Source organism: Pelobates fuscus, chromosome 1 (genome assembly GCF_036172605.1).
Source record: "Pelobates fuscus isolate aPelFus1 chromosome 1, aPelFus1.pri, whole genome shotgun sequence".
In the NCBI taxonomy this organism is placed as follows: Eukaryota; Metazoa; Chordata; class Amphibia; order Anura; family Pelobatidae; genus Pelobates; species Pelobates fuscus.
The window spans coordinates 441,764,738-441,791,816 of record NC_086317.1 but is presented as its reverse complement, the minus strand read 5'-3'; the positions used below and the strand labels follow the sequence as shown (position 1 = coordinate 441,791,816).

At 41.2% G+C, this 27,079-nt stretch overlaps 1 protein-coding gene across 1 annotated transcript in view; it reads right to left on the bottom strand.

Moving 5' to 3' along the window:
* Window positions 1-13,336: 13,336 nt before the first annotated feature.
* Window positions 13,337-27,079, bottom strand: part of XPO4 (exportin 4) — a 94,049-nt gene continuing 80,306 nt past the window's right edge. The window contains exons 13-23 of the mRNA XM_063429863.1: window positions 26,552-26,729; window positions 26,184-26,343; window positions 25,673-25,842; window positions 25,327-25,501; window positions 24,648-24,941; window positions 23,598-23,778; window positions 22,915-23,033; window positions 21,760-21,890; window positions 20,379-20,496; window positions 20,196-20,288; window positions 13,337-14,971 (exon numbers count right to left, since the gene is read on the bottom strand). Of these exons, the coding sequence (XP_063285933.1) occupies window positions 14,774-14,971; window positions 20,196-20,288; window positions 20,379-20,496; window positions 21,760-21,890; window positions 22,915-23,033; window positions 23,598-23,778; window positions 24,648-24,941; window positions 25,327-25,501; window positions 25,673-25,842; window positions 26,184-26,343; window positions 26,552-26,729 (1,817 nt within the window). The 3' untranslated portion in view covers window positions 13,337-14,773. The remainder of the gene's footprint in view (window positions 14,972-20,195; window positions 20,289-20,378; window positions 20,497-21,759; window positions 21,891-22,914; window positions 23,034-23,597; window positions 23,779-24,647; window positions 24,942-25,326; window positions 25,502-25,672; window positions 25,843-26,183; window positions 26,344-26,551; window positions 26,730-27,079) is intronic.

Sequence of the window (27,079 nt, the reverse complement as noted above, 5' to 3'; positions counted from 1 at the left end):
GTCTCCCATGTTAGTACCTCCACACACATAGCAGTTGGTAACATTAAGACTACCGGCAATACTTTCGGCTAAATCAATAAACAGGTTTTTAGCATTATGGGGGATCTTATTATCTATACTCATCTCTTCATAAAAGGAATGGTATACTTGATGAGTCTGGGAGGATACCGTATCAGTCTCTATCCCTATAAATAATACTGTCCCAGGATCTAAACCCGTCCCGTATATTTGAAACCCAAACAAATTGCCATATTTGTCTAAGAACTTATCGGGGTTATTTATAAGTATATGGATGGGATTACATTCCATAGACTTACAATATGGGCTAGTCGGCAACTTAGTCACTATCATGTCTTTGTCTACTGTCTGTCCCCAAGTTGCCCACCCCACACAAGACCAATATGGGCAAAAGTTATAGTCTTTATTTGGGCATCTAGGACTCACATATTTATTTTTACTACTGGGACAAATATATTTATCATTAGACCCATACGTCCTCTCCCATCTAAGATCCCCACATACATTCCACGGCTTTCTACCACTCGATATCGCTTTACACGCATCAAATAGCAGAACACCCGAAGAATGTACGGATTCTAACACCGTCTTATTAATTAGGGTCCCCTGAGGATCTCCATTCCTGAGAGTCAACCAAATTGTACGAGGTTGATACTCCGGACTGAAGCACTTAGGTTCTCCTACTCCTAAATGGCACACACTATAATCTATATTTAGGTATCTACATCTCGATACATCTCCTTTACACTCGTATTGTGAATGCCAAATTAGGGTTTGGGAAATATGGTTACCTGTTCTCGTAGTCTTAATGCATACCTCACAGCTAGGAGTGTCGGTACCTCTACCTTCCTGAATATAAAAACACACATAAATAAACACTATCAAAAACACATCTTTCGCCGTCATCCTCAGTCTTCGTCCGTGCGAAGGCACCTCAGCTTCCAGGATGTAAGGGCTGCAGGGAATGGAGTTCTGCTCGTCTTCACAGGAGTCCCTTCGAGACTTTTCCTGGCTTATAAACTATACGTCGGTGGGCGGACAGGCTTTATTATGGCCTTCTCACTCACGCACCAAATCCCTGTAACAATAAAATTTGTAATCCACAATAGTTCCTCGTTACTACGACTGAGTAGTGCGTTTTAACCGGATCTTGCAGGGATTCTCTGGATCTGCTGTAACTTGCCAAGAATCGACTGCTGCTGGTTTAACCCTGGAGTGATGTATCCACGGAGTCACTTCGGCTACTTTTATCGCTGTAGGGGTAGACAAAAGAACAACATAAGGACCTCTCCACTTGGGCCCTAGCGGTACATTATTCCACTCTTTAATCCACACTTGATCTCCTGGATGATAACTATGAACTGGGGGATAAATATTCACAGGTAATCTATCTTGTACCCATTTCTGTACCTCCTCCATAGTCTTACCCAACTCTACAACCTGCTGTCGGGTAATTCCTTCTCCCAACTGACTCAAGTCCCCCCTTAAGTTACCAAGTACGGGAGGTGGTCGCCCATACATGATTTCAAAAGGAGAGAGGCCCATCCTTCTGGTAGGGGTACTGCGGATTCGCAATAGAGCTATGGGTAAGAGAACGTTCCACTTAAGTTGGGTTTCCTGACACATTTTAGCCAACTGGTTCTTAATAGTTCTATTCATTCTCTCTACCTTGCCAGAGCTCTGGGGTCTATATGCAGTATGAAGCCTCCACTTTATACCAAGCATATGAGTCAGTTGTTGTAGGCACTGATGAATGAAAGCTGGACCATTGTCCGATCCTATAGAACAGGGTAGTCCATATCGGGGTATTATTTCTCGTAGCAGGAATCTCACAACTTCTCCTGCTTTCTCTGTACGAGTAGGACATGCTTCTACCCAGCCTGAATAGGTGCACACAATTACCAGCAGGTAACGATGTCCACCCGATTTAGGCATCACTGTAAAGTCAATTTGTAAATCGGACATGGGGAGTCCCCCCATAAACTGGACTCCTGGTGGCTTTACTGGTCCTTGTCTTGCATTATTTTTAGCACACGTTACACATCTTCGTACAATGGCCTGAGTCAAGTTGGACAATCTTGGTATGTAGAAATGTTTTTTGAGAGATTCTTCAGTACTGTCTCTCCCAGAATGTGTCCCGTTATGATAATTTTGGACAATTTCTACCGCTAGTGATGCTGGTATGACTATTCTTCCATCTTCTAGCTGATACCACTTGTTCTCCAAATACTTTCCTGGTTCAGTCTTTAACCACTCCTCTTCTTGAGCTGTATAAACTGGAGTCCATTGGGACAGTGGAGTTGGTATAAGAGCAGCTATATGCCCCACATACTCCTGTCTTCCTGATTCAGCAGCACGCTTGGCTGCACTATCTGCCATCCGATTTCCCTTGGTTACATCACCATCTCCTCTCAGATGCGCTCGACAATGTATGATACCGACTTCTTTCGGCTCCCACACTGCTTCCAATAGTTGTAGGATTTCAGCTGCGTATTTGATTTCTTTGCCTTCTGAATTCAGTAGTCCTCTTTCTTTATACAAAGCTCCGTGGGCATGAGTGGTTAAAAACGCATATTTGGAGTCCATGTAGATGTTCACTCTTAAACCTTCAGCCAATTGTAACGCTCGTGTCAGTGCTATCAATTCTGCCTTTTGTGCTGATGTTCCTTTCGCCAGTGGCCGAGCTTCTATCACCTTGTCTATTGTTGTTACTGCATATCCTGCATAGCGGATCCCTTCTTTCACATAACTACTGCCGTCGGTATAATATTGAACATCGGGGTTCTGGATGGGAAAATCACGAAGATCTGGTCTACTTGAGAATACTTCATCCATTACTTCCAAACAATCATGTTGACTTTCAGTAGGTTGTGGCAAAAGGGTAGCTGGATTTAAGGTGTTTACAGTCTCTAAATGCACTCTGGGGTTTTCACACAACATTGCTTGATACTTGGTCATACGGCTGTTACTAAACCAATGATTTCCTTTGTAATCCAACAACGTCTGTACTGCATGTGGGACTCGTACATAAAGTTCTTGACCCAGAGTGAGTTTATCGGCTTCAGCTACTAGCAGGGCGGCTGCAGCTACGGCTCTTAGACAAGGTGGAAGTCCGCTGGCCACTGCATCCAATTGCTTAGACATGTAGGCAACAGGTCTTTGCCATGATCCCAAGTACTGTGTCAATACTCCCACAGCCATTCTTCTTTGCTCGTGTACATATAAGTAGAATGGTCGTGTGTGATCAGGTAGACCTAATGCTGGGGCACTCATCAAAGCCTTCTTCACATCTTCAAATGCCGTTTGCTGTTCTTGGGTCCATAAGAAGGAGTCGTGCTCTGTACCTTTTATAGCTGCGTACAGAGGTTTTGCCAGTATCGCGTAGCTGGGAATCCATATCCTACAGAAGCCTGCTGCCCCCAAGAATTCTCGCACTTGTCTTCTATTCTTGGGTATTGGTATTTGGCACACAGCTTCTTTTCTCTCTGGCCCCATAATTCTTTGACCTTCAGAGATATGGAATCCCAGATATTTGACAGTTGGCAAACACAACTGAGCCTTCTTTCTAGACACCTTGTATCCTGCCTTCCAGAGAATGTGTAGTAGATCGTGCGTTGCTTGCTGACAGATTTCTTTTGTAACTGCTGCTATCAACAAGTCATCTACATATTGTAACAATACACACTCTCCTGGGATGGACTCGAAATCCAGTAGATCTTGACTTAGGGCTGAACCAAATAGGGTAGGTGAATTTTTAAACCCTTGGGGCAGTCTTGTCCAAGTCATTTGGCGTTTTGAGCCCGTTACAGCGTTCTCCCATTGGAAAGCGAAAATACATTGACTTTCTGCGGCAATTCGGAGGCAAAAGAAGGCATCTTTGAGGTCTAAGACTGTAAAGTAGGTAGCCCCGCCCGGAATTAAAGCAAGCAGGTTATATGGATTGGGTACAACTGGATGTATACTAACAACCGCATCATTGACTGCTCTCAAGTCCTGCACAGGTCGATACTCATCTGTACCGGGCTTTTGAACAGGCAGCAATGGGGTGTTCCAGGGGGAAGTACAGAATTTTAGGATACCATACCGTATGAACTTATCCAGATAGGATTGGATGTTCTTCTTAGCCTTCTGCGGGATGTGGTATTGTCTTAGGCTCACTGGATAAACCCCAAGTTTTAGTTCAATTTTTATAGGTGGAATATTGCGGGCCAGTCCTGGTGGGTTGTTCTCTGCCCAAACTCCTGGTATGTTAAATAATGTCTCATCACTCCTAGGGTTTTGGCTAGTCAACGCTGTATAAAGTCGCCACTCTTCTTCCTTTGGTACGGATAATGTCATGATACCTGAAGGTCCATTAAACTTTAAAGATGTTGTTCCATTTGGTAGGAACGTAATCTGCGCTTGTAATTTTGATAGCATATCACGTCCCAGCAATTGGACTGGACATTCAGGCATATAAAGGAATTGATGTTTTACTACGTGGCCTCCCAATGTACAGAGTCGACTTTTAAGAACCGGTTTTTCAGCACTTCTTCCAGTTGCTCCTATCACAGTAATAGTCCTTCCAGATGGAGGAGCAACTAGATTAGTCACCACTGAATGTTCAGCACCAGTGTCGATCATGAACGCACTCCTTTTTCCCCCTATTGATACATCGACCATAGGCTCCGCTCGACCAAGGGGGATGGAGCCCGGTCGGTATCAATAGTCCTCCATGACCGTGTCAGCCAATCCTACAAAGTCCCTACCTTCTCTATCGCGGGACCTTTGCGCTGCTGGAATATACCTGTCTTCCCTAACACTTCCTCTGTTCCCATTATTCCCTCTATTACCATTACTCCCTCCGGGGCCTCCTCTACCTCTCGCTCTGCCTCTAAAGTTTCCGTAGCCTGCCCTGGGTAGGTCTCTCTCGTACTGCTCTCTTTGCGGACATTCGTTCCTCCAATGCCCTTCTTCCTTGCAATACGCGCATTGATTCCTACTCAAAGGCTCCCTATTCCATCTACTATCGCCTCTATCTGGGCCCCGTCTATCTACGCCTGCGATCGCTACCGCTAGCATATCAGCCTTTTTACGCATCTTGCGCTCTTCCTCTTTCTTACTTTCTGTTTCCCTATTCATATAAACCTTATTCGCTACCTCCATTAGTTGGGTGATTGACATACCTGCAAACCCTTCTAACTTTTGTAGCTTGCGCTTAATATCTCCGTAAGCTTGGCTGACAAAGGCGGAGTTCACCATTCGGGAATTATCTGCGTCTTCCGGATTAAAGGGGGTATACAAGCGGTATGCCTCCAATAATCGGTCATAAAAGACACTGGGCGCTTCATCGCTTTTCTGAATCACCTCAACTGTCTTCGACATGTTAATAGCTTTCTTTCCCCCGGCTTTCATGCCAGCAATTATAGCGTCTCTATAGGCTCTGAGTTGAACCATATCAGCACCATTTACATTCCAATCGGGATCGGTGTTGGGATAATGTGTTGCGGCCCATGCTGATGGATTGGCTTGGTTTAAAGTACGGGCTTTATCCTCTAGTGCTTTAATGGCCGCTTGATTAATTCTTGTCCTTTCCTCATTGTTGAATAAAGTCATTAATAACTGCTGGCAATCAGCCCATGTCGGGTTATGTGTCTGTACTATTGAGGTGAACAGATCAGTCATAGCTTGTGGTTTCTCAGTATACGAGGAATTGTGGGTCTTCCAATTCAAGAGATCGGTTGTCGTGAATGGGACATATACAAAGACTGGGTCAGCATGTGCCATTTGGCCTGCGGCATCGATATAGGCTGGCCCAGGATTCAGACGAAGAGGCATCTGATAGTGTTTTAATTGTTGGGCACCGGTCAACTGTCGGGTCTGTATGGGGCTACGTGGAGGGGCGTCAGTCATAGGTTCCAGTCGGGGAGAAATAGGGTATGGGGATGTGGGAGCTTGGTTTTGGGAAAAGGTTGTAAATAAAACACTTCGAGCCGAGCTAGATGAAGCTTGACCGGAAGTCTGAAGTGGCGCCAAATCAGGATATTCGTTTTTAATGGGGGTTGGTTCTGATTCCGGAAGGGGAGATTTAGTACGAGGGGGGGTGGATCCTGTACTGGAGGAGGAAGCGGAAGTGGATGAGGGTAATGAGGGGAGGGTTGCAGGACTTCCTGCATTTGCGTCACTTCCTCTTAACGGAAAGTAAGGGGGCGGCAAAGGGATCTCGGACTCAGGGGGCGTGTCCAAAATGGGCCTAACACCAGTCCTAGTGGACAAACAAGTCCTAGCTACCATGAGGCGACACTGCTCCTCGTGGCATGTCTGGAGCCATTTTGGCGAGTCATTTACGGCCTGTCTCCAACAATCAATATAAGGAAACTGGCCGTAAAGTTCAGGCCTACCCGATACAGCCACGTGTACGCGCTGTACCAGAGTTGGATCCAAACTGCCACGTGGCGGCCATGCCGCAACCAAAGTAGGCCACTCCCTAGTACACAAAGTGACCAAACGTACAGGAGACATTTTAACCCCAAAATCACAAGTTTTGAATCCCTTTTTAAAATTCTTTACCATACAACCTAAGGGATCCGGAATCGTTGACTGCGACGCACCCATACTTAACAATGGAACGTCGTCGACAACGAATACTATACACGCGTACTATTCAACAGTCACACCCGTTTCCTCTGGCAACAGCACCACGTGGTACGGTTACCAAGTGAAACGTACACAATAACACAATAAACACTCAGGGAATTCCCGTACACACACAGCTGTTACACCAGTCACTAGATAATCAATATTATGCCCTTTGGCGTAACTATACAGTCACCCACGCTATAATTCTCTATATACGAATTACCCGTCTATAACACACCCCAGTAACATCGTCTTTTACAAATAGCGGTTACAGTACGGTTAGCATAGGTCAAAGCACAAGTTAAGGTCACAATACAATTATTAGTGGTTATGGTGTTAAACATGCAATGGACGACAATGATTAGTACTTATATACAGTGTCAGTAAATATACAGGGTTATGGTACCGTGCACTATGATACAGCAACACACTATTAACACTCTCGCTAGACGGCTGAGCTCGCGCTATCTAACAAGATATACACTTTACTAAACAATCTTTAACACATTTACAATTCCCAACTAAACTATTGGCCAGTACCTTGAATGGACTACCTAAAACTATATACACCCGTTTTGGTTAGCCACACTGCCCAATCACCACATATAGCGAGCTAGAGAACCGAATTTACACAGGCGCCTCTTAGTCGCACTATCAAAAGTCTAGTGGGTTCCAAATTTACACGCCTTCCCACTTAGCCCAGATAGGTTGAGAGCTAGCGAACCGAATTTACACAGGCGCCGCTTAGTCTCCCGGTCCCTCCGACCTAGCGAACGTAATATACACCCTAGAACGCTAGTCTAGACAAGACACCGGTGTCCGGCTAGGGCTATTTACACCAGGACCCCGCCTGACTAACAAAATCAAACGGTCTGACTAAAGAGCGTTCGATCGAGCGGTGCGCCTTCGCTCCTTCCCTCCGACAGAGGGGGCAGATACACAGATTCAAACCCCTTTGGGCCTACCGCACAATCGGTATACCCCTAGTGGGTCCTGCCGTCTAAAACAGCAGTTGTCTTACCTCCTCGTTCCTGAACCTGAGTTCACACTCATCGACGGGGACACCCCAGCACTTCTCACGTAGAGGCCGATGATCTCCTGGACAACAGACCAGTGGCGCCGAGACGAAGGGAGGTCCACGCAGAAGTTCAGGGGTGCAGCCGTAGAGAACGTGGGCAAAGATAGACCGTCTCACGCCTCTGCCTCTCAGCTACCGTTGAACGATGAGCTTCCCGGCCAATGCACCAAATGATACCGGAGAAACTGACGGAAGCCAAGCACAGAGAGATGGACACAGGTTTCTTCAGGAAGGAAGAGATTCTTTATTGGATCACCGATCGGGACTCAGAGGGACTAGCGTCACCAAAATACAGCAAGTTCTGAGTCCCGGACAATAGTGCAGGCTCCTTATATAGGCACATAACTCCTCCCATATTAAGCTCCACCCGCACATTCTCTTAACCAATCAACACAAATGAGAATTAACTTCCTGTTTGACCGCATGGCTTGTCCAGCACAATGGAGGAGGGGAATACTACATCCTGTATTCTTGCACATGCTCCGTACACTACTGATCGTATCTTGCCTCGTGCAACCAACTGATCGATACGTCAGCATATGCACGTACACATGCCACGTGGTAATCTCGGCCTACTAAATTTATTTTTACCGAGATTCCACCACAAAACTAATCTTATTGATTTTTTTGATTGGGTAACTAAAATTATAGATAAGGGTGGTGCAGTAGACATTGCTTACCTAGATTTCAGTAAGGCTTTTGACACTGTTGCACATAGAAGGCTTATCAATAAACTGCAATCTTTGAGTTTGGATTCCAATATTGTTGAATGGGTAAGGCAGTGGCTGAGTGACAGGCAACAGAGGGTTGTAGTCAATGGAGTATATTCGAAGCTTGGGCTTGTCACCAGTGGGGTACCTCAGTGATCTGTACTTGGACCCATTCTCTTTAATATTTTTATTAGTGATATTGCAGAAGGTCTTGATGGTAAGGTGTGTCTTTTTGCGGATGATACTAAGATATGTAACAGGGTTGATGTTCCAGGAGGGATAAGCCAAATGGCAAATGATTTAGGTAAACTAGAAAACTGGTCAGACTTGTGGCAACTGACATTTAATGTGGATAAGTGCAAGATAATGCATCTTGGACGTAAAAACCCAAGGGCAGAGTACAGAATATTTGATAGAGTCCTAACCTCAACATCTGAGGAAAGGGATTTAGGGGTGATTATTTCTGAGGACTTAAAGGTAGGCAGACAATGTAATAGAGCAGCAGGAAATGCTAGCAGAATGCTTGGTTGTATAGGGAGAGGTATTAGCAGTAGAAAGAGGGAAGTGCTCATGCCATTGTACAGAACACTGGTGAGACCTCACTTGGAGTACTGTACACAGTACTGGAGACCATATCTTCAGAAGGATATTGATACCTTAGAGAGAGTTCAAAGAAGGGCTACTAAACTTGTTCATGGATTACAGGATAAAACTTACCAGGAAAGGTTAAAGGATCTTAACATGTATAGCTTGGAGGAAAGACGAGACAGGGGGGATATGATAGAAACATTTAAATACATAAAGGGAATCAACACAGTAAAGGAGGAGACTATATTTAAAAGAAGAAAAACTACCACAACCAGAGGACATAGTCTAAAATTAGAAGGACAAAGGTTTAAAAATAATATCAGGAAGTATTACTTTACTGAGAGGGTAGTGGATGCATGGAATAGCCTTCCAGCTGAAGTGGTAGAGGTTAACACAGTAAAGGAGTTTAAGCATGCGTGGGATAGGCATAAGGCTATCCTAACTATAAGATAATGCCAGGGACTAATGAAAGTATTTAGAAAACTGGGCAGACTAGATGGGCCGAATGGTTCTTATCTGCCGTCACATTCTATGTTTCTATGTTTGTTTTGTTTGGATTCAGTTGGGCCCTCAGCTCTGATGTGGCTAGATTTATGAAGCTAGTCATGCAAATTAAATCCATTTCTCCTCCTTGGGAACTGCCTCTTGTCCTATATACCCTACAGGTTTACCCCTTTGAACTTATTGAAGAGATTCTTCTGATGCAACCTGCACTCAAAACTGCTCTTCTACTTGCCCTTACCTCTGGTAAGAGGGTTTCGGAGCTTAGAGCCCTGTCCTCACTGAGTCTTATATCTCCTTTCAGCAAGATAAGATGGTTTCCAGAATATAACTGAAATTAGAGCAAAAGTAGATTGATTACCTTAATTCTTTCCATCACCATCTACGGGAGAAGAGAAGTTGCTTCTAAATCTCAATGTGGTTCATTGTTTTTCCATTTATCTTGACCGAACCAGCAGTTGAAGGAAGTTCTCAAGGCTTTTCATTATTATTATTTTCATCATGATAAAGGTTAGCTGGCATCTCCTAAAACCATTCCAAGATGGCTAGTTACTGCTATTTCTTTTTTTTTTTTTAATTCTTTATTTTATTGTGCATAGTTAAGACAAGGTACATGTATACCGGCAAGTGTAGTTACTGCTATTTCTAACATGTATGAGGTGAAGCAGGTTCCAGTCCTTAGGGTCTGAAAGCACACTCCACGAGAGCTCCATCTACTTCTAGAGCAGCTATTGCACAAGTCTTCTCTGATGAGATCTGCAGAGCGGCTACTTGGCCCTCTCAGAATACCTTTATTCAGTGCCATCACCTGGATGCTAGGTCTTCTAAACTAAAGAGTCTAAATTTGGCTTAGCTGTCCTTTCTGCCTCATCAATTACGTATTTTTATTAATACATTTTCAGCAGTTATTTTCGTGTCGTGTATTCTCTTTACCCCAATATTTCTAGCTTGGGAACTGCCCCAGACTAGTGCTGCCATGGCCATTGCTGGGAAAGTAGAAAGTTATTTCATACTGACTGATGTTTTCGTTTCCCGGTAATGGTCCATGACAGCAAAGGAATATATTGGAAAGTATGACACAATTTTCCAGTATCATAATGGTCTATCTCCATTCCTATAGCCTCAATACACAAATCCAGCTAACAGAACATATAGATAAAAATTATTTCCACTAAGCACTACCCACCCTTCTGGTTCCTTCTAATGTTATGTCATGCTTCTCCATCTGAATGAGATGCAAGTCAATTACATTCTCACTAACTTTACACATTACCAGTAGCTGCAATTATCCCTTAATTTTCTACGGCCATCAACTCCAAATGCTCCCTGCTACCTTGTCTAAACTCCCGATTGTAACAGCTAGATTGAAATTTCGCTAAGTACTTTCTATAGACGAGCTTCAGTGGCCCTTTCTATCTTTTTTACTGATCTGTGTATATTGTATGGTCTTTTCTCCCCAGTTGCACAGGAATATTATATCATCACAATACACCTGGTCAATTCAGTTAAATTTGTTGCTAAAACACTACCCTATTATATGTATAAGAAATAATATGGAGGTATATTGTGGCCTCTTGTTTCACTTTGAGAATCTGTTGATTTCTTGTACAAAAACATTTAATAAAAGTATCAGGTGTTTTTTTTTTCTTGTACTGTCACTGTTGGTGTATGGTCCAATTGTGATTTGCCCAGTGGAGTCTACAATTCAGAATATTCCAAGGATTGTGAAACAGGGAATGCCATGCAATGCCTGATAATTTACACTTCTCTGATACATTATAGATAGAGCTGGGATTTTGGTAAAAGCAAACACGTGGGAGGGAAATTTATGGTATACAGTTTGCCCTTATATTCAGCGGATTGCTTGTTGCAGTATTTTGTTTTTCTTTGTTTACTTAAAAAGACACTTCACTGCCTAAAAAAAAACCCAAAACAAAATATTTAATCTATTTATATCCCACCCCATTTTTACAAAGATGATGCATGCTTCACACAAGCTAAAGCCCTTCAGTGTTCCTTTAACTTTTCCGTTTGTTTTTGGATAATTCAGCATGTTTCACATATGGAATTAAATATATTTTCATTTAGGGGTTGCAATCTGAAAGGGGTTATTCACTAAAAGTGTGCATGTCAAATTGAAGGCCAAAATAACAAAAGTGAAAACAATGCTTACTTTTTACAATTGAACTATTGTGGCCTAACATTTGACATTCACACTTTAGTGGATACATCTGAAAGCTTCTTTCTGTATCTATCAGAGTTGTATACTTTCTCACCATAGGGTGCGGAGCAGGTGAAGCACCCAGTAATGAAGAGGGATATTCTAAAGCACCATAACCACTATAGCATGTTTTAGTAGTTATTGTGCCTGGAGTCCTCTGGTGCCACCACACGACAAGCTGTCCAAATAATTTAGGAAGAGTTTGACACTTGGCTACGACAGGCACCCACAGTCCTGACAGTCTCCGTGGATATGTAAAAGCGGAAGAATATTTGAATGCATTTGCATACCAATAAATACCAACTTTTAAAATTATTTGATTCAGAGACAATTAGAGATCTCAATCCAGACACTGAAGGGTGAATTCCTGCTATGCCAACAAATGCCCACGACTCTGATCAATGTAATTTAATATCCCCATTAGAAGCATTATTTACTTCTTATTTTTTATATTTTGCTCTCCCTCCCAACCTGCAGGGTATTTGCACCAAAAGTACTGCTGTAAACGATGTCACGAGTTGCTGTTTAGCCATTTGTTTTATACAGCAGAGAGCTGATAACTTAACTACAAACTCCAGAGACACCTGGCTGTGCTCGTAAGGCACTGTTTACAGCAAAAGCTCAGCAGTACTAGAGAACGTTCAGTGAGCAAAGAGTCACTTTCTGGGTTGGCATGAGGTCAATGTAGAATCTGCATAGCCTGAGAATTTGCCGAAAATGCAGGGACTCCAACGAGTAAATTTAAAAAAAATAATTTTGTGTATTGCATATTTTGTTTAATTTAGATCAAGGGTAGTCAACCTGGTCCCTACCGCCCGGTTTGGGATTTCAGGTGGGCGGTGGGTTTGTTTTCAGAAAACGCCCAGTGGGCATCGATGGCCGTGGACCAAGGGCGGCAAGAGAAAATCCTTTCATCTCCCCTGCTGGCCCATGCAGAGCCAGCCTTGCTGTAAGCCCTCTCGGGCTGGTGAGGAGATCAAAGATCTCCCTCACCGGCCCGCTGGCACTTGGTTCCAGCAGAGGGAAGGACCTGGGAGACTCTCTTTCTCCCGCAAACAGGCTGGTTACCATGGAAACGCAGCGATACAGTGCTGTGTCCTCAGGAGAGTCACCCTGCCCCCGGTGGTGAACATGCCACCACTGGACCACCAGGGCTTGCAGCATTATGTACCCCCTCCCTGGTTAAAAAGGCAAGAAGAAGAGAGGGGGCGACCTTAAGATAGATTTTCTCTTCTCACCCACCTACACACAGCATAGACCCCTATGCACCCCTCACACACGCACCTCACACAGACACAAGCACCCCTCACACAAATATATAGAATTTTTTAAAATAAATTAAGTACATTCATTGAGATAGAGATATATATATCTATATCTATATATAAAGATTGCACTTGCGCTATAAAATTTGTTATTTCGGCACTGGTGGGCGGTAAGTATCAAAAGGTTGACTACCCCTGATCTAGATGTAGTAGTAATGAATGTAGTAAAGATGTAGATGTAGTAAAAATGAATGGAGTGTCCTTTTGATAACTTCTGAAAAAGGAAAACACAAAAGGGGAAAAAAAAAACAAATATAAAGAAAAGGGAGGCTATGTGCCATCTAATTGCATGTAACATGCTTTATTAAGAGAATGCCAGATATTGTCACACTGCTCTCTATGGGATAAAAGCAGTGCAGAGCTTAATCGGATCCTTCAATAGAATAATAGAGCATTCAACTCTTATTTTGTCTAGGTACCAACATTGTAACCATTCGTCTTCCCCTAGACATGAATCCGTTACCTTACGGGAGTGGGTACGTGTGTTAGGTTGCATTGTATTCCCTGCAATGTGAGCAACCCTTTTTTGGAGGGGATTTAATTTTTTTTTGTTTTGTTTTTTTTGTAAAAAGTTCTCTATACAAACACAGCGGTATCTCAGATGTTTATACTGTACATTTTATACAAATTTAAAAAAGAAAAAAAAATAAGCACACAGGAAACATTTGACAGCACAATTAGCATACGTTTCATCACCTAGTGCCTGAACTCAAAAATAGTGTATTTAGAAATTGGCAGCCACGTTCTCCCCTTCCCAACCTTACCGGCACTCAAATCTTTAAATTTGTATTGCTGAAAATAACAGTCCAACAGAGAATTAAAAAAAGGAGTCACATCTGGGTTTGTGCAAACAGAAATCCCATTAACAAAGCTCTCAAGATCCCTCAGCATCAAGATGATCCCAGTAAAGTGTTTTGGGCTGCCCGGTCAAGGCAGGGGGATTTACAAACCACTTTGACATTTTAACCTGCTTTTGGAAAATGAACCAAAATCATATACACATTCTATATACATATAGAAATATTTTTTTTTTAAGGCAATGAAATGGTGACATTTCCTAGGATCCATTCTAAGAAACAAATACATATATAGAATTAATTTTTCTTTTCTTCTTACTTGATTCCTCGCTGGACCAAAAGTAGAAAATTAACAAAACATAAAAAAAACATGCAAAACTTTTTTTCCTCATGTGCACAAAATAATCCCAACGGTTTCTTCCCTCCTCCTTAAAATGCCATTTGGTATAACCGTTGAATCAGAAGCGAAGGGGAAAAGGAGTTAAAAAAAACACACAAAAAAATAAACATATAAAAACTCACACGTGCCAAAACCTTTCTAGATGTTGGTATTTTGCACATTCAGTCTAGTAAGGTTTTAAGAATCAAAACTTTCATCAACCATGTATGCTTCTGACCAAGGGAAAGGCACTGCAAAACGATAGATTGGCTCCTACTATCCGCTTGCAGGTATATGGAAATTTGTTAAAAAAATACATTTACCCATCCATTCATTAAAGCACAAAATTCGTGCCGCACAGTCATGTAGCTGAATTCATTTTTACAGCCCCCCAATAAACTTTGTTTCTTCTGAAACCACCCAGAGATGCATGTGCAAGGCCTGGGGACCAATGGGGTGGAGGGGGGATTTTAGACAGCGGTCTGCTATTTTATATTTTCTCAGTGCATTTTGCAGAAAGGGTCTGGAATTTGGCCTCTTATTTAACACAAAGGAGACCTCCAACATTGGCCATAAACTCTTCCAGGCTTTTGAGGAAAGACATCTTCTGTTTCCGGTCAAGAGTTGGAGGAGTACTGCTGGCCGTTAGCTTGTTGAATGCATCCGCTAGTCGTTGGTAAATGATGGGATCCTGTTGACTTGACAGCAAAGATTCCACAAGTTCTGCATATTCAGCCTAAGAAAACCCAAAATGTTCAGGAGAGATTAATGAAGTTGAATAGTAATGCACATAATTATTATTTTTAACTAAAATATGTAGTAACATTCAAAATGAAAAATAAAAACAAAAATATAGATTCTCAAAGGTCTGACCGTAAAGTGACTGTACTACCATGGGTAATGTAGGCACAGTGGTAAACCGAGATGACTTTCATGTAACCATTTGAGTGGTATAAATGGGCAATGCAAGTGGACAAGTGAGGGAACTAAGTCTATCAATTATGTTTATACACCTAACCAGTTCCTAAAAAGCACACCAGATGTCAATATGTTCATAGGGACAGAACTGAAAGATTCCCAAATCCTGGACTGTTCATGTATCTCAGGGGAAAAAGGGGGAGACACAGCGCTAACTCCAAAGGCAGCAGAATAAGGGCTGTTACTTGGATACCCTAATAACCAAAAAAAACATAGCACCAAATAAGAAATACAAGCTCACTTGAAAAAGCCTATCGGTGAAACACGTTGTGATTCTATAGGACTTTTCTTTTTTTTTACTTTTTATTTTGTATGGTATTACAGTAAAAATAGTTTTTACCGAGGGGGCGGGGCCTGACAGCCAAGATGGCCAGACGTGCATTCTGAAACCTCCAGCACCGACAGACACAAATTCGCCAATCCTGTCCAAACCACAGGTGCTAGCAACCCAAGGTGCTTGGAACAAGATGCAGTACATCGCAGGGATCAAGGCGATACCGGACCGGCACCGATCCGCACTGGTAGAGCCTGAGCCGGCCATGCGGCCTAAAACGGAGCGGAGCCTGCAGCATGGGGGAGGTGGCCGACCACCCGGCAAGGGACCCGCTTCCATACGAAACGCACGCAAAGCCCCATGGACCGGCGGGGGTTATCCCGGTCCTCGCCGGGGAAGGTTACCCCCAACCAAGCGACGGAACCAGCAGACAGGCAACAATGCAAGGGCCCAACCAAGATGGCGACTCGGAAGCGGCCCGCGAAGGGGAGAACCCGCATCAATCCACCTACACACACCGTGTAGTTCTTCGACCGGCTTGGAGCAAGCCTCTGGTCAGCACTTCACACCAAAAGCCAGACCTTTAAGCAGGTAATGAAACACGCAGCGGCGTGGATACGCCCCGCCACCAATTAAGCAGACAACCGCTAGCGGCTCCCAGGGCGGCCACCCGACGGTGGCTACACCAAGCGCCCAAACGGCAGAAGAAATCTATACATCTCCCGGGCGCCAGCTCCCGCTCGAATGTACACCAGAGGGGGACCACCCTTCTTGCCAGACCCATTTCTCGCCCAGAGACATCTGCAACCTGCACAGCGGCGCCATACCGCATGAGTGAACATACTGACCCTCGCTCCCGAGATAACAAGGCTGCTAAACCGGACTCCCACACAAGCTACTTACAAGCTCCAAGAGCCAAAGTCCAGCCAGGCTCGCATCTTCCCCTTCACAGCACGAAGGGAAGAGGCGCTCAGTCACCAAACACGCACCTAGTCAGCAACCGCCTCTTACCACTGCAAGGACCGAAGACGCCACAGCAGACCAGCACCTCCCTAGCACCCCGCTCCAGATCCGAAACCACGGCCTCCAGAACAGGTATCGGCTAGGTACATTGGGACCATCTCATCATCTGGCTTCCAGCCATAGCCCACACTCACACCATATGAACTATGCTAATTACTTTCACGCTGTTTTAATGCTATCGACCAAGAGCTTAGCAAATTTATTAAGGCCATTGGTATACCTAATATGATCCAACACACTTCACTCCAGCCTTCAGAAATACTCACACCATCGTTCACGTTGTTAACCCTGTGTTCACTTAACCACTCATATGTCTAGATAACTCATACCGAAAGTAGACGCTATTGATCTATATAAACAGACATACATGAACAGCCTGCAACCTAGCTACTTATATAGAAATGTGTGTGATAATGTATTTCTGTCAAAGTTACTAACCACCTGCCTTAACTTAAAATGTATGCATTTTTATGCTATCAGTTGGAACTGGTAAAGTTCAATCTATAGCCTCATTATTGCATACGGTCATGTGTTCCTACGTGGCATAGGATAAACGGATAGCAAATAATATACACCAAATCTCTTGCAGAGACATTACACTAAATGTTCCCTAAGAGCCATTACGGTGTGATTGATACCCAGTGGTCACAAAGCAAATATAACACTAACTAAAGCTTACTGCCTTTATATGTATGATTATTAACAGCATCATAATGAGCCATGATGATAGTTTACCTTTCCTTTCCTGTTCATCCTAATGTTTAAATTATGTAAATCAGCTACAGTATAGATGTCACTCTCTATTGATAGCAACGTTTTATTTGCTTGACCGAGCAGGTCTATGTTCAGCATGTAATGTCATAAGCGCTGCTTTAGCTTGGCTTGTCTAACTAGCCTTACTGGCAACCAGCCCATGTACTCTATCTTTTAAAGCGTGTACCTTAATCAGACATTCAAGGACTTAACTTAAGAATTGTTAATTAGTTTAGAATGTATTTTTCTCGCACTTGAAATGCCTTCATATAAATGCAATGCCTTAGACGTACGAACCGCAGCGCTACTAGCCATGTCAAATGAACGTTCAGTCTAACATGCTACACTATACTACCTTTATGTTGCACTAACTGTACTCCTCATGTTGTATATGAAAAAAAAAATGTGCCGTTTACACTGCAAACTGTTATGAAAATGCGTGCAGAAGCTGTCGTGGCTCTGCGTACTTGATGTTAATCTGAGCACATGAAAAAGATATAATATACATAAAGAATTAAAAAAAAAAAATAGTTTTTAATTTCAAAATTTTATGTTTTTGTTTTTTTTATCCTGCATTTTATTTTATTAACCTATAGGAAACTCCATATGTACCAACATATATCCTTGGTGGGAATCATACCACCCAAGCTAATATCAATGAGCAAAAGGTGCTCTTGAAATTGTGAGTAGATTTTATATACTTTTTTAAAACAGTACTATTGCTTACAATGGTGAGCACTAGATCTCCTTTTATTCCTTTCATATGCCATTTACATTGTGAACATCTAAAGAGCACAGCTCCAGATTTATACTTGAGCGGGGATTGTACTGCCCAGAGTCCTATCTAAGAGCTGATTGGAAGCTCTCTCTGTGTCAGTGTATTTTAACTTAATTTTACCCAAGACATTATATATACTGGATTGCACTATTGGTGGTTTATTTTGCGTTTCATTTTATATGAAACACCAACAACAGAATTCCTCATCTGCAAGTTTGGTCTACTTAAACACTAAGGAGGATAACAGACTGACCTCCAAAAAAAGCACTATCTTCAAAAGGTTCATATACACACAAACTGTCAGAATTACTAGTTGATCCAGCACGCAGGAATAAAATCACACCTAGGACTAAGGATAACGTCTAACCAGACCTTACAATGGCCAGACTTAACGAACCCAAGAATAGTCAAACTACTTGCTGAGGTCAGGGATACAGAATGAGACACAATGATGAGGGAAAGACAAAAAAGTCAAGGATACCAGGAATCAGGGAAGTCAAAATGAAGCCAAAGTCAAAAACTAGAAATATACGATCAGGAACACACTCTCTGATAACCAGCAAAGGGAAACCATGACAGGGCGATGAGTAGAAGGAATAATGAGTTTAAATAACCCTCCTACAGATCCTATTGGGCGTACCTGACTTTTGACCCCAAAATGTGTGTCTTTTGCATGACGTCACACGCACATCAACATTACCGTGGGCGGATGTGGGGCTATATGGTGTGGGTCCGCAGCAGCCGGCGTCCACCGGCATGTTGCAAAAGACAGGCATAATGGCGTAGGACTTCTAAGCGGCACTTTTATTATTCTTAAGAAGGGTATTCGTATTGTAATGTTTATATGGAGAGGATGGATACGTGACACATACATACCCGAATATGATTATCTAGTATTTCTTATTTGGCGCAATCTGTTTTTTCTGTATTTTTTTACTTGTTTATGTATCCTGACCACTGGACTGAGCATCACTAAATTAGAAGTAAACGTACCTGAATGTAGGTTGTCATCTGCACAATTGTAAATGACAAGTTTACTTCAATGCTTTACAGGGATTGGGTAACTGGCTGCTTTTAGGATTTTTAATGACAGCTTTTCAAGACACATGGAGCTGTGAGCTATTCGTCTACATTTCCATGTGCAATTAAAATAGAGTGTGTTCATTCTCAAAGTGTATTCCAATTACTTTTCAAATGCACAATATTCTCTTTTTTATTTCTTTAGGACTTGTATCCGTGTCTGAATATAGGTGGCAACAGAGACGGTACTTTATACGAATACACAAAATGCTTATTTGATAGAATGTCATAGTTTCCATGTGGGTAATATCTTGTCCCATATACAAATTTAGCCTGCGCGTCATTATCACAAGTATCACAGTGCTTGGAAAACTTTTGATATTTATACACGAAAAGATCAAGGCAAAACGGTGACCACTTCTCATTACTGTGCTATTCACCAACTCTGCATAATTGGATGTGATAAAATGTCAATGGGTTACTGGGTAAAATGTTACTCAGCAAAAATAGGACAATATTTATAGCTGGGTTTTAGTAGTCCAATTTAGCTCTTTGATGCCTGCCTTCTCATCTTCCATTAATACATAGGAACGCAACATACTCTTATTAGACAGTTCAGATGGTCTTGTCTTCGAGTGCTTACTTCTTCCTATTAACTTAATCCACTCCTTTGATGAATTTAGGACAGGCGATTTAATCAATCATTTCCTTAAAATAATAGTGATAAAATAATCTCCAGAAATTATGCTGGAAGGGAAAGTGGCCTCAATCATTTTATACTGTGCATAACATTGAAAGGACTAAAACTATCGTCTTAAAGAATGTTCTAGAGTTTTATGTAACGAGCCACACTGCACCATCACCTTTCAATTCTGCTACTTCCCATCCTGTTACTTGGTTGCTATCCCCACACTTCCCTTCCTCCCCCATCTCCTCTGGACTGTAAGCTCGTTTGAGCAGGATGATCATCAACCTATTGTTCCTGTAACATTTTGTAATGGTCTTATTTATTGTTCAATTCTCTCTTTATAATAGTGTAAAGCGCTGCAGTGCTATATAAATGCGAAAAACAATAATGTATTGCAATTTAAAGGATTGATCTATCTCAAGGCAAGAAAAGATTTAAAAAACAACCTGGTTTAGACAAACTAAAGTGTAAAATGCTTCCCCTGCCGCCGTCGTCATTTCCGTGTTGTGTTTTTGCAGAACGAGCATATCAAAAACCAGCTGAAAAAGAAGGAAATAATGTTGGTTACTGCATCACTTTTGGACATCAGCTCATGAATCCTGGCAATGAAAAGGGGTATTCTTTCCTACCTTAAGAAAATGTCGAGTTGCTAGTAGAAGAGGAGAATCTGTGTCGTGTGCTTTAGCGCACTGCTCGGCTAGTGGGGTTAATGCTTCAAGGCAAAGCTGGGAGACCTCCGAACTCATTCTTTTTATTTTTACACAATTAAGGAAACCAATTGATTCTCGTAAAATAAAATATAAGATCTAATGGGAGAAAAATGTTTTACCTCATTTTCCTAGAGTGTAAGCTCATTTGAGCAATGCTTTCTTTGTCTCTTGTGTCAATCAAGATTTTGGTCTCGATGTAACATTGTTAGCTTTCCAACGGATTTATTATTTTTGGACAAAATTTTAATATGATTTTTTTCCCCCCAACATCTGCAAATTTAAAAAAAAATCTATTTAAAAATATCTAAAAAGTACAAGTAAAATCTTTTTTAACAATATTAAATTATTTCAAACGATTATTAAAAAAATAGCGCATCATTTGACCAAAAAAAACAAACCTGTTTCCAACAATACTAAATTGAGGCCTATGTTTTATTTATACAACGTCATTGTTTAATTAGAAAGCTATGAAAACAATGCTAGTGCTATATAAATGCGAATAATAACAGTAATAATGGTGGCTCACATGGTTATGGTGATTGGCATTACATAATACCACACGTACAGTATTAATTTTACGTAGAAAATAAGTTTCTCTACCGTGGCTCTGCTCATCACCGAATGCCTGTAAATGCCAATCCCCTGCTACTAAATACTGAATGCTGCAATGGTAATTAAGCCAGGCATGTATATGTACTTATTATTTGTGCCCATTTTAAAATTCCAGAGCTGAAATCTAAAGTATTATTCTAATCTAAGTCTCACCTTTTGTAAAAGAACGGTATTGATCTCTGAGATATTAAAATAGGCAATATTGTGTAATTTCACAAATTTTCATCCCTCAAAATTGCATTATAGGATAAACAAAAAAAAGGGTACTTGGGTACGCGTCTACGCGATAACTGTAGATTGTAGAGACTTGCTCTGCATTATGAATTCTAAACTGCCATGGGTCCATAGTGGGATATACCTTCTCTTGATACTCTCACTTATCATTTCTTATAACTTAAAGTGACTCTATAGTCACCAGAACAACTACAGCTTAATGTAGTTGTTCTGGTGACTATAGTCAGTCCCTCACTCAGGTCCCCTATGGGAAAGCATTGGATAGGCTGGGATCATCAGTTCTGATGTCAGTCAAAGAGACGGATTGGAGGTGAGGCCAGCACCGGCAGACCCATGTGTATGTTATTTGCCTTATATTCTTGTTTTCTGCAAAGCCACTAAATTGATTCTAACACAAGATGCATGCCATCCCTGGTAGACACCTCTATTGAGATCTAGAGAAATGGAAGGATACGATGTCATTCCCAGCTCCAGCGAGTACATCAGGCTCTTGAACAGGTCTTCAGGAAGCTGAGGAATCTTTTCAGGGAAAATTTCACATATAAAAGTGATGAGTCTGTAGTATTGATTGCAGAGTGAAGGGAACTGAAATAAGCCCATAACTAATTAGAACAACCAATCCATGCATTTTAGGAGTATGAACTGCAATCTGCAACATGGAATTAAAAACACCCGACTTTGACAGGGGGATGACAAGTTCATTACTTAGGGTAAAACTTCAGGCAGTATTAAATTATAACATTAAGCAAAAAAACTGTGTCCCAAGAGGTCTGACAGATTAATGCAAATTTTCCAACCTGTGATTCATGTACCTTCTAAAGTAGTTAAATTAATAGAGCAGAAATGAATGGTATTGATGGGACAATTTACTGTTAAATATGATGTGCCGCATGCAATTAAAGAATGAAAATTAGCAAGTGGAACAGTTCCATGAGAGGAAACATATTGGAGAGCAGTACGTTTATCACAAATCCTTCCTTTCTAGATCCATTTAGCCATTTGTTTATATTCTAGCATCAATTCCAAGAGGGAGGAACCAGCTGGAAAGTGATGGCCAATACTACAGTGAAAGGCGATTTGCTGCAATTTGGGCAGAGCTAGCCATTGAGGGCTAGATTCTATTAGAGGGGATAAGCTTATCTCATGTAATCGAATAGAAATTCTTTTTTTCTCCCAGAAGATAACTGGAAAACTGCTTGTAAAAAAAAAAAACCCAAACAATAATAGAATCTAGGCAAAGTTACCAAGAATAATTTTTCCTTATCTTTATCTCCTGCCAAAGATCACTGGGCTATGCCAGTGTACTAACAATAACAGGATGTCACAAATTCTTAGGAATGCACAATAAAGGAAGAAGTTATCACTCTCTCTCGATATAGATATAGATATATATATATATCTATATATATATATATATATAGATATATATATATATATATCTATCTATATCGAGAGAGAGAGGGAGATTATATATTTATTTCTTTACTAAACAGGGCCTTTGTGGAGTACATAGCACAGATTAGAAGATATCCTCTAGCACAGTTAAATGCCATTTTAAAATACAATATAGATATTGTTCCCTCATTCTACAAGGAAATACAATACATACCTTTAGTAGATCTTGAGACATTAAGGGCAGCACAATATTTACTCCAAATAAAACCACGTCTGCTGCAGATACTGGCCTGTTAGTAGCTTGTCCTTGCTCGTGCGGTCTAAAAACTTCATCTGGAAAGAGAGATTAATAAACTCAATATCCCGGTGACAAACTCATACTACACCCCGCACTCCTATATATTATACGAATATCACAGAAAGTATGACAAGAAGGATACCTACAAAACTACTGCACTATTATCTAGATCCATCCAATCAAGCACAGTACCATCATGTGAACAAAAATGTAAAGATCTAAGAATGCAGGCGGGCATTCCCTCTAATGGCCATTGGAGAAACTAAATGACCTCCATTTGTCTAAAAATACATAGGGATTAAAGAGAAAGCGCAGGTAACTTTTTTTTCCTTTGGTATATAAATTTAAGGCAGGAAAAAAAATAGGACATATGGAATACAGATCAATTTTTCCAATATTGGAATTCTGAGAATAAGTGTGTGTGTGTGTATTATATATATATATATATATATATATATATACATATACATACACATACACACACTCACACACTTAATAAGACTTACACCTAGTTAAACAATAGGAACTGGAGGGCCAAGCACAGATAGGCGAGGCTCATCTAGATCCCATTACTTCTTTCTATGGACAGCAATAAATACCTGTGTCACTGAAGTCAATGAACTCTTTGGAGAGCAAGTTGGTGAGAAGTTCCATAATGAGCAAAAGATCCTGATACTGATCCTCCTCGGCTGTTACATCAATGCGCTTCCTGCCCATATTATTCTTGGAATATACTTGAAGCAGAGTCAGGCATGCTTCATACAGGTTCATGGCTTTTGACTAAGAAAGAAGCAGAGAAACAGTCCAGCAACGTTCTAGTGCCTGTACATTGGCAATATCTAGTGGCAACATTCACATTTCTCTCATAGGAAATATGTTTAAAACACAACACACTATGCATTAGAGGTGCACACCTTTCCACCTGGACCAAAATACTAAATTTGTAATGCACAGTTCCCACATAATGCTGTTAATCTCCAGATTAAATATTGCATTTCACAATCAGTTGCCTTTGGAACCCTCCCCCCCCCCCCCCTTAAAAAATAAATAACTCCTATCAATGTAAAAATAAGAGAACATCAGTCCCCTCCCCTCCGCCGAATACCTAAATAAGTAACCCAAATAGCATAGCACAAGTCCCAACTTCATTAGTTGAATGTATGACTACAGTCTTACAAGTTTCATTTCTTGAACAATAGGATTTTGTCATGCACCTATTTAGAGGGACATTTCAAGTATAACAACCATTACAAGGCATTGCAGTGGTTATGGTGCAAGAGGCTAAGGATTCAGCTGTGCTATTGCTTTCGTGACAAACATTTTGATTGAAAGATTGTAAGAAAAAAACCCCAAAACATGGCAGAATTCCCCACGACCCAAAACCCACACCATAGTTTGTGACATTACTAAATCCAATTTGACTTCCTCATTATCTGTCTATTATCACCCCCCCCCCTCTCCCACCTCCCAACCAGTGTCTAATTTCTACTTAGCAGAAAAGTAGACACTTTGACCTGGGTATAAGACATGTCCTAAAATTAGAGTGACTCGTATGGCTTTAAGACGTAGTGTATACTGCTCGATATTGCACAGAAACAATAAGTCCCATGACTACTGGATGTAGCAACAAACAACAAACCAGCACGCACCTCTCCAAGGTAACAGATCTGTTTATGTGCAACTTCTACAAATACTTCGATAATGAGGTTCACAGTTTCTGGGGTGTTCTTGTAGACTTCCATTAAACCAATGCAGTTCGTTAAAAAGTCCATTAGGAAATTGAAGAGGATTGCTACATTGTCAATCTGAGTAGCCTCTGCAATGCCACAGAGGGCTTCCAGTGTAGCGGTAATCTCCTGCTTCACCTCCTCCTCTTGGCAAATCTGCTGGAAGTTCTCCTGATTGATGACATTCAAAAACCGTTGCTGAAGAGGCTGCAGGACCTATTAAAAGACCCACAGGGATGAGTTGGCAAATGTCTATCCTGGCACATCAAATGCAGAAAACCACTTTTCTTTGACATATGCAACCTGTGTGTGTCTAGCCCAGATGTCAACCTAAAGGGACTTTCTTTTCTATTTTTTTTAATAAAGCACAAAGTATGAAAGTATAAATATTTATTTAATACACACACACACACACAATTTCAGAGTAACACTTTTCTAATTTAAAATAAACTGCCTGCAACAACTATAGAATATGGTATTGTCAATGCATTTATGCTGATGTGTGAGGAATCAGTATTGTCTATGTAGATGTGAGGAAGATCCTTGTAAAAACAGATCCGTATGTTAGAGAGTAAACTATCACACTCTTGTATGTGCTTACCTCTGTCCAGTACTGTTGTTTCATGTCTGAATCCATATTGGCAAATCCCCCAAGAACCAAAGCTTTCATCAGTGTCCTCTGAACAGAGCTGGATAGATAGTTAAGGGGTGGACTTCTTCGTGCAAACTGCTTAGCCAAATTCCACCAGTTTTCACAATGAATGACTACATTTGCTCTATAAAATAGGAATACACATTACTATCATTTCTGAAAATCAATCACAATGGTTTTACAGCTGTGTTTTTGTTTTTTTAAAACAAAAATCAATAAGAATGTGACACATTGCACCAAAAAAATCAGTAACTATGATCATTATCAGAGTACGTGTTGCACAGAAGATTCTTACCTCTCTCTCCGTTCTACCAAAGTAACCAGTAACTGGACAGTGTCGTTGGCCAATTCCTGCTCTGAGCTCCACACAGAAAGATTGCTAATCACTTTCTCTAGGAGATAACCAATGATCCATTGAGCACCTTCTGTGTCCGCCCCAAATGCCGTACTAAATGACATACTGATCTGCAGGATGAAAACACAATGAAAATTTATATAGTAATATATTTACATGAATCTAGGGTGTGTGTGTGTGTGTGTGTGTGTGTGCGCATATATATATATCCAAAGTTATAGACTGTACATCATGGCTACAACTTTTAAAGTAAAAAGTTAGTCTATATAAATTTACAAACACACACACTTAATACAACACCGTTTTAATCAGCCATTCTCCTGGCATACAATATCCTGAAGGGTACACATGACAAGGTATATTATCTGAAACCGTTAATATTTTAGCTAAAATTATGGGTTACCAGGGAGTACCTAAAAAAACAACAAAATAACACAAATATAAACCCCACCTGGTCATATAGTTTTTCATCCACGAGAAGGTAGGTTTTTGCCCAACGCTTCAGGAACCAAACAATATCTTTTCCCATTTGGGGACTTAAGAGGTGTGTTAAATCTGCCCTTGTGGCTCGAGTCTCTACTTCCGATACTCTCAAAACTGCAGAGAGCAACCTGCACAGGAGAGATGGAAATCCTGTTAGCAAAACTGGTGGGTGGCGAACAAGTAAAAACACATTGACAAATGGAAAAACGGTCCCAAAGCTTTATGTAATAGTCTATTTTTTTTTAATTTTGCTTCTTCAATACAGGGTATGTGCAGTATTCAATACCACCCCCTACATATTGTAGCAAGTAAAGAAAGCATCTGCCTGTCTCTCACCTGATGACGGAATCCGTTCTGTTGCACCCAGGTATGGAGGAAGCCTTCTCCCCAGGAGATCCCAGAACCTGTAGTGTTGTGTTGATGTCAACCTCCGTTGATTGCTTAATGGAATATTCCATTATTTCTGGAGGTATTAACGGAGTCTCACCCTGAGTATCATCAGCCAAGAGGTAGCCTGGATTGATAAGTGAGGAGAGTTATAGCAATGTGCTTTATAGTGTATGAGGCCTGTACTGCACTGACGCACATGAACTGTTGTATTCTGATAGGACTAGTCTTGAGTGGACATCTCGCATGTGTTACATATTGTATCCTTTTCAGTGGTAAAGAGATATACATTCTGTATTTGAAATTCCCTCTGGGAATGCCACAATAAAATTAAACGTTGACTCCAATATAAAACACAAAGTCTCACGATTAAAAAGGTTTTTATTTCATTTTCTTATGGAGTTTTGTTTTACTCTACTATGTATCAAGATCCGCAAATGTCTTTTGTAGCCAAAATTAATGTTCTGTCTAGGTGGA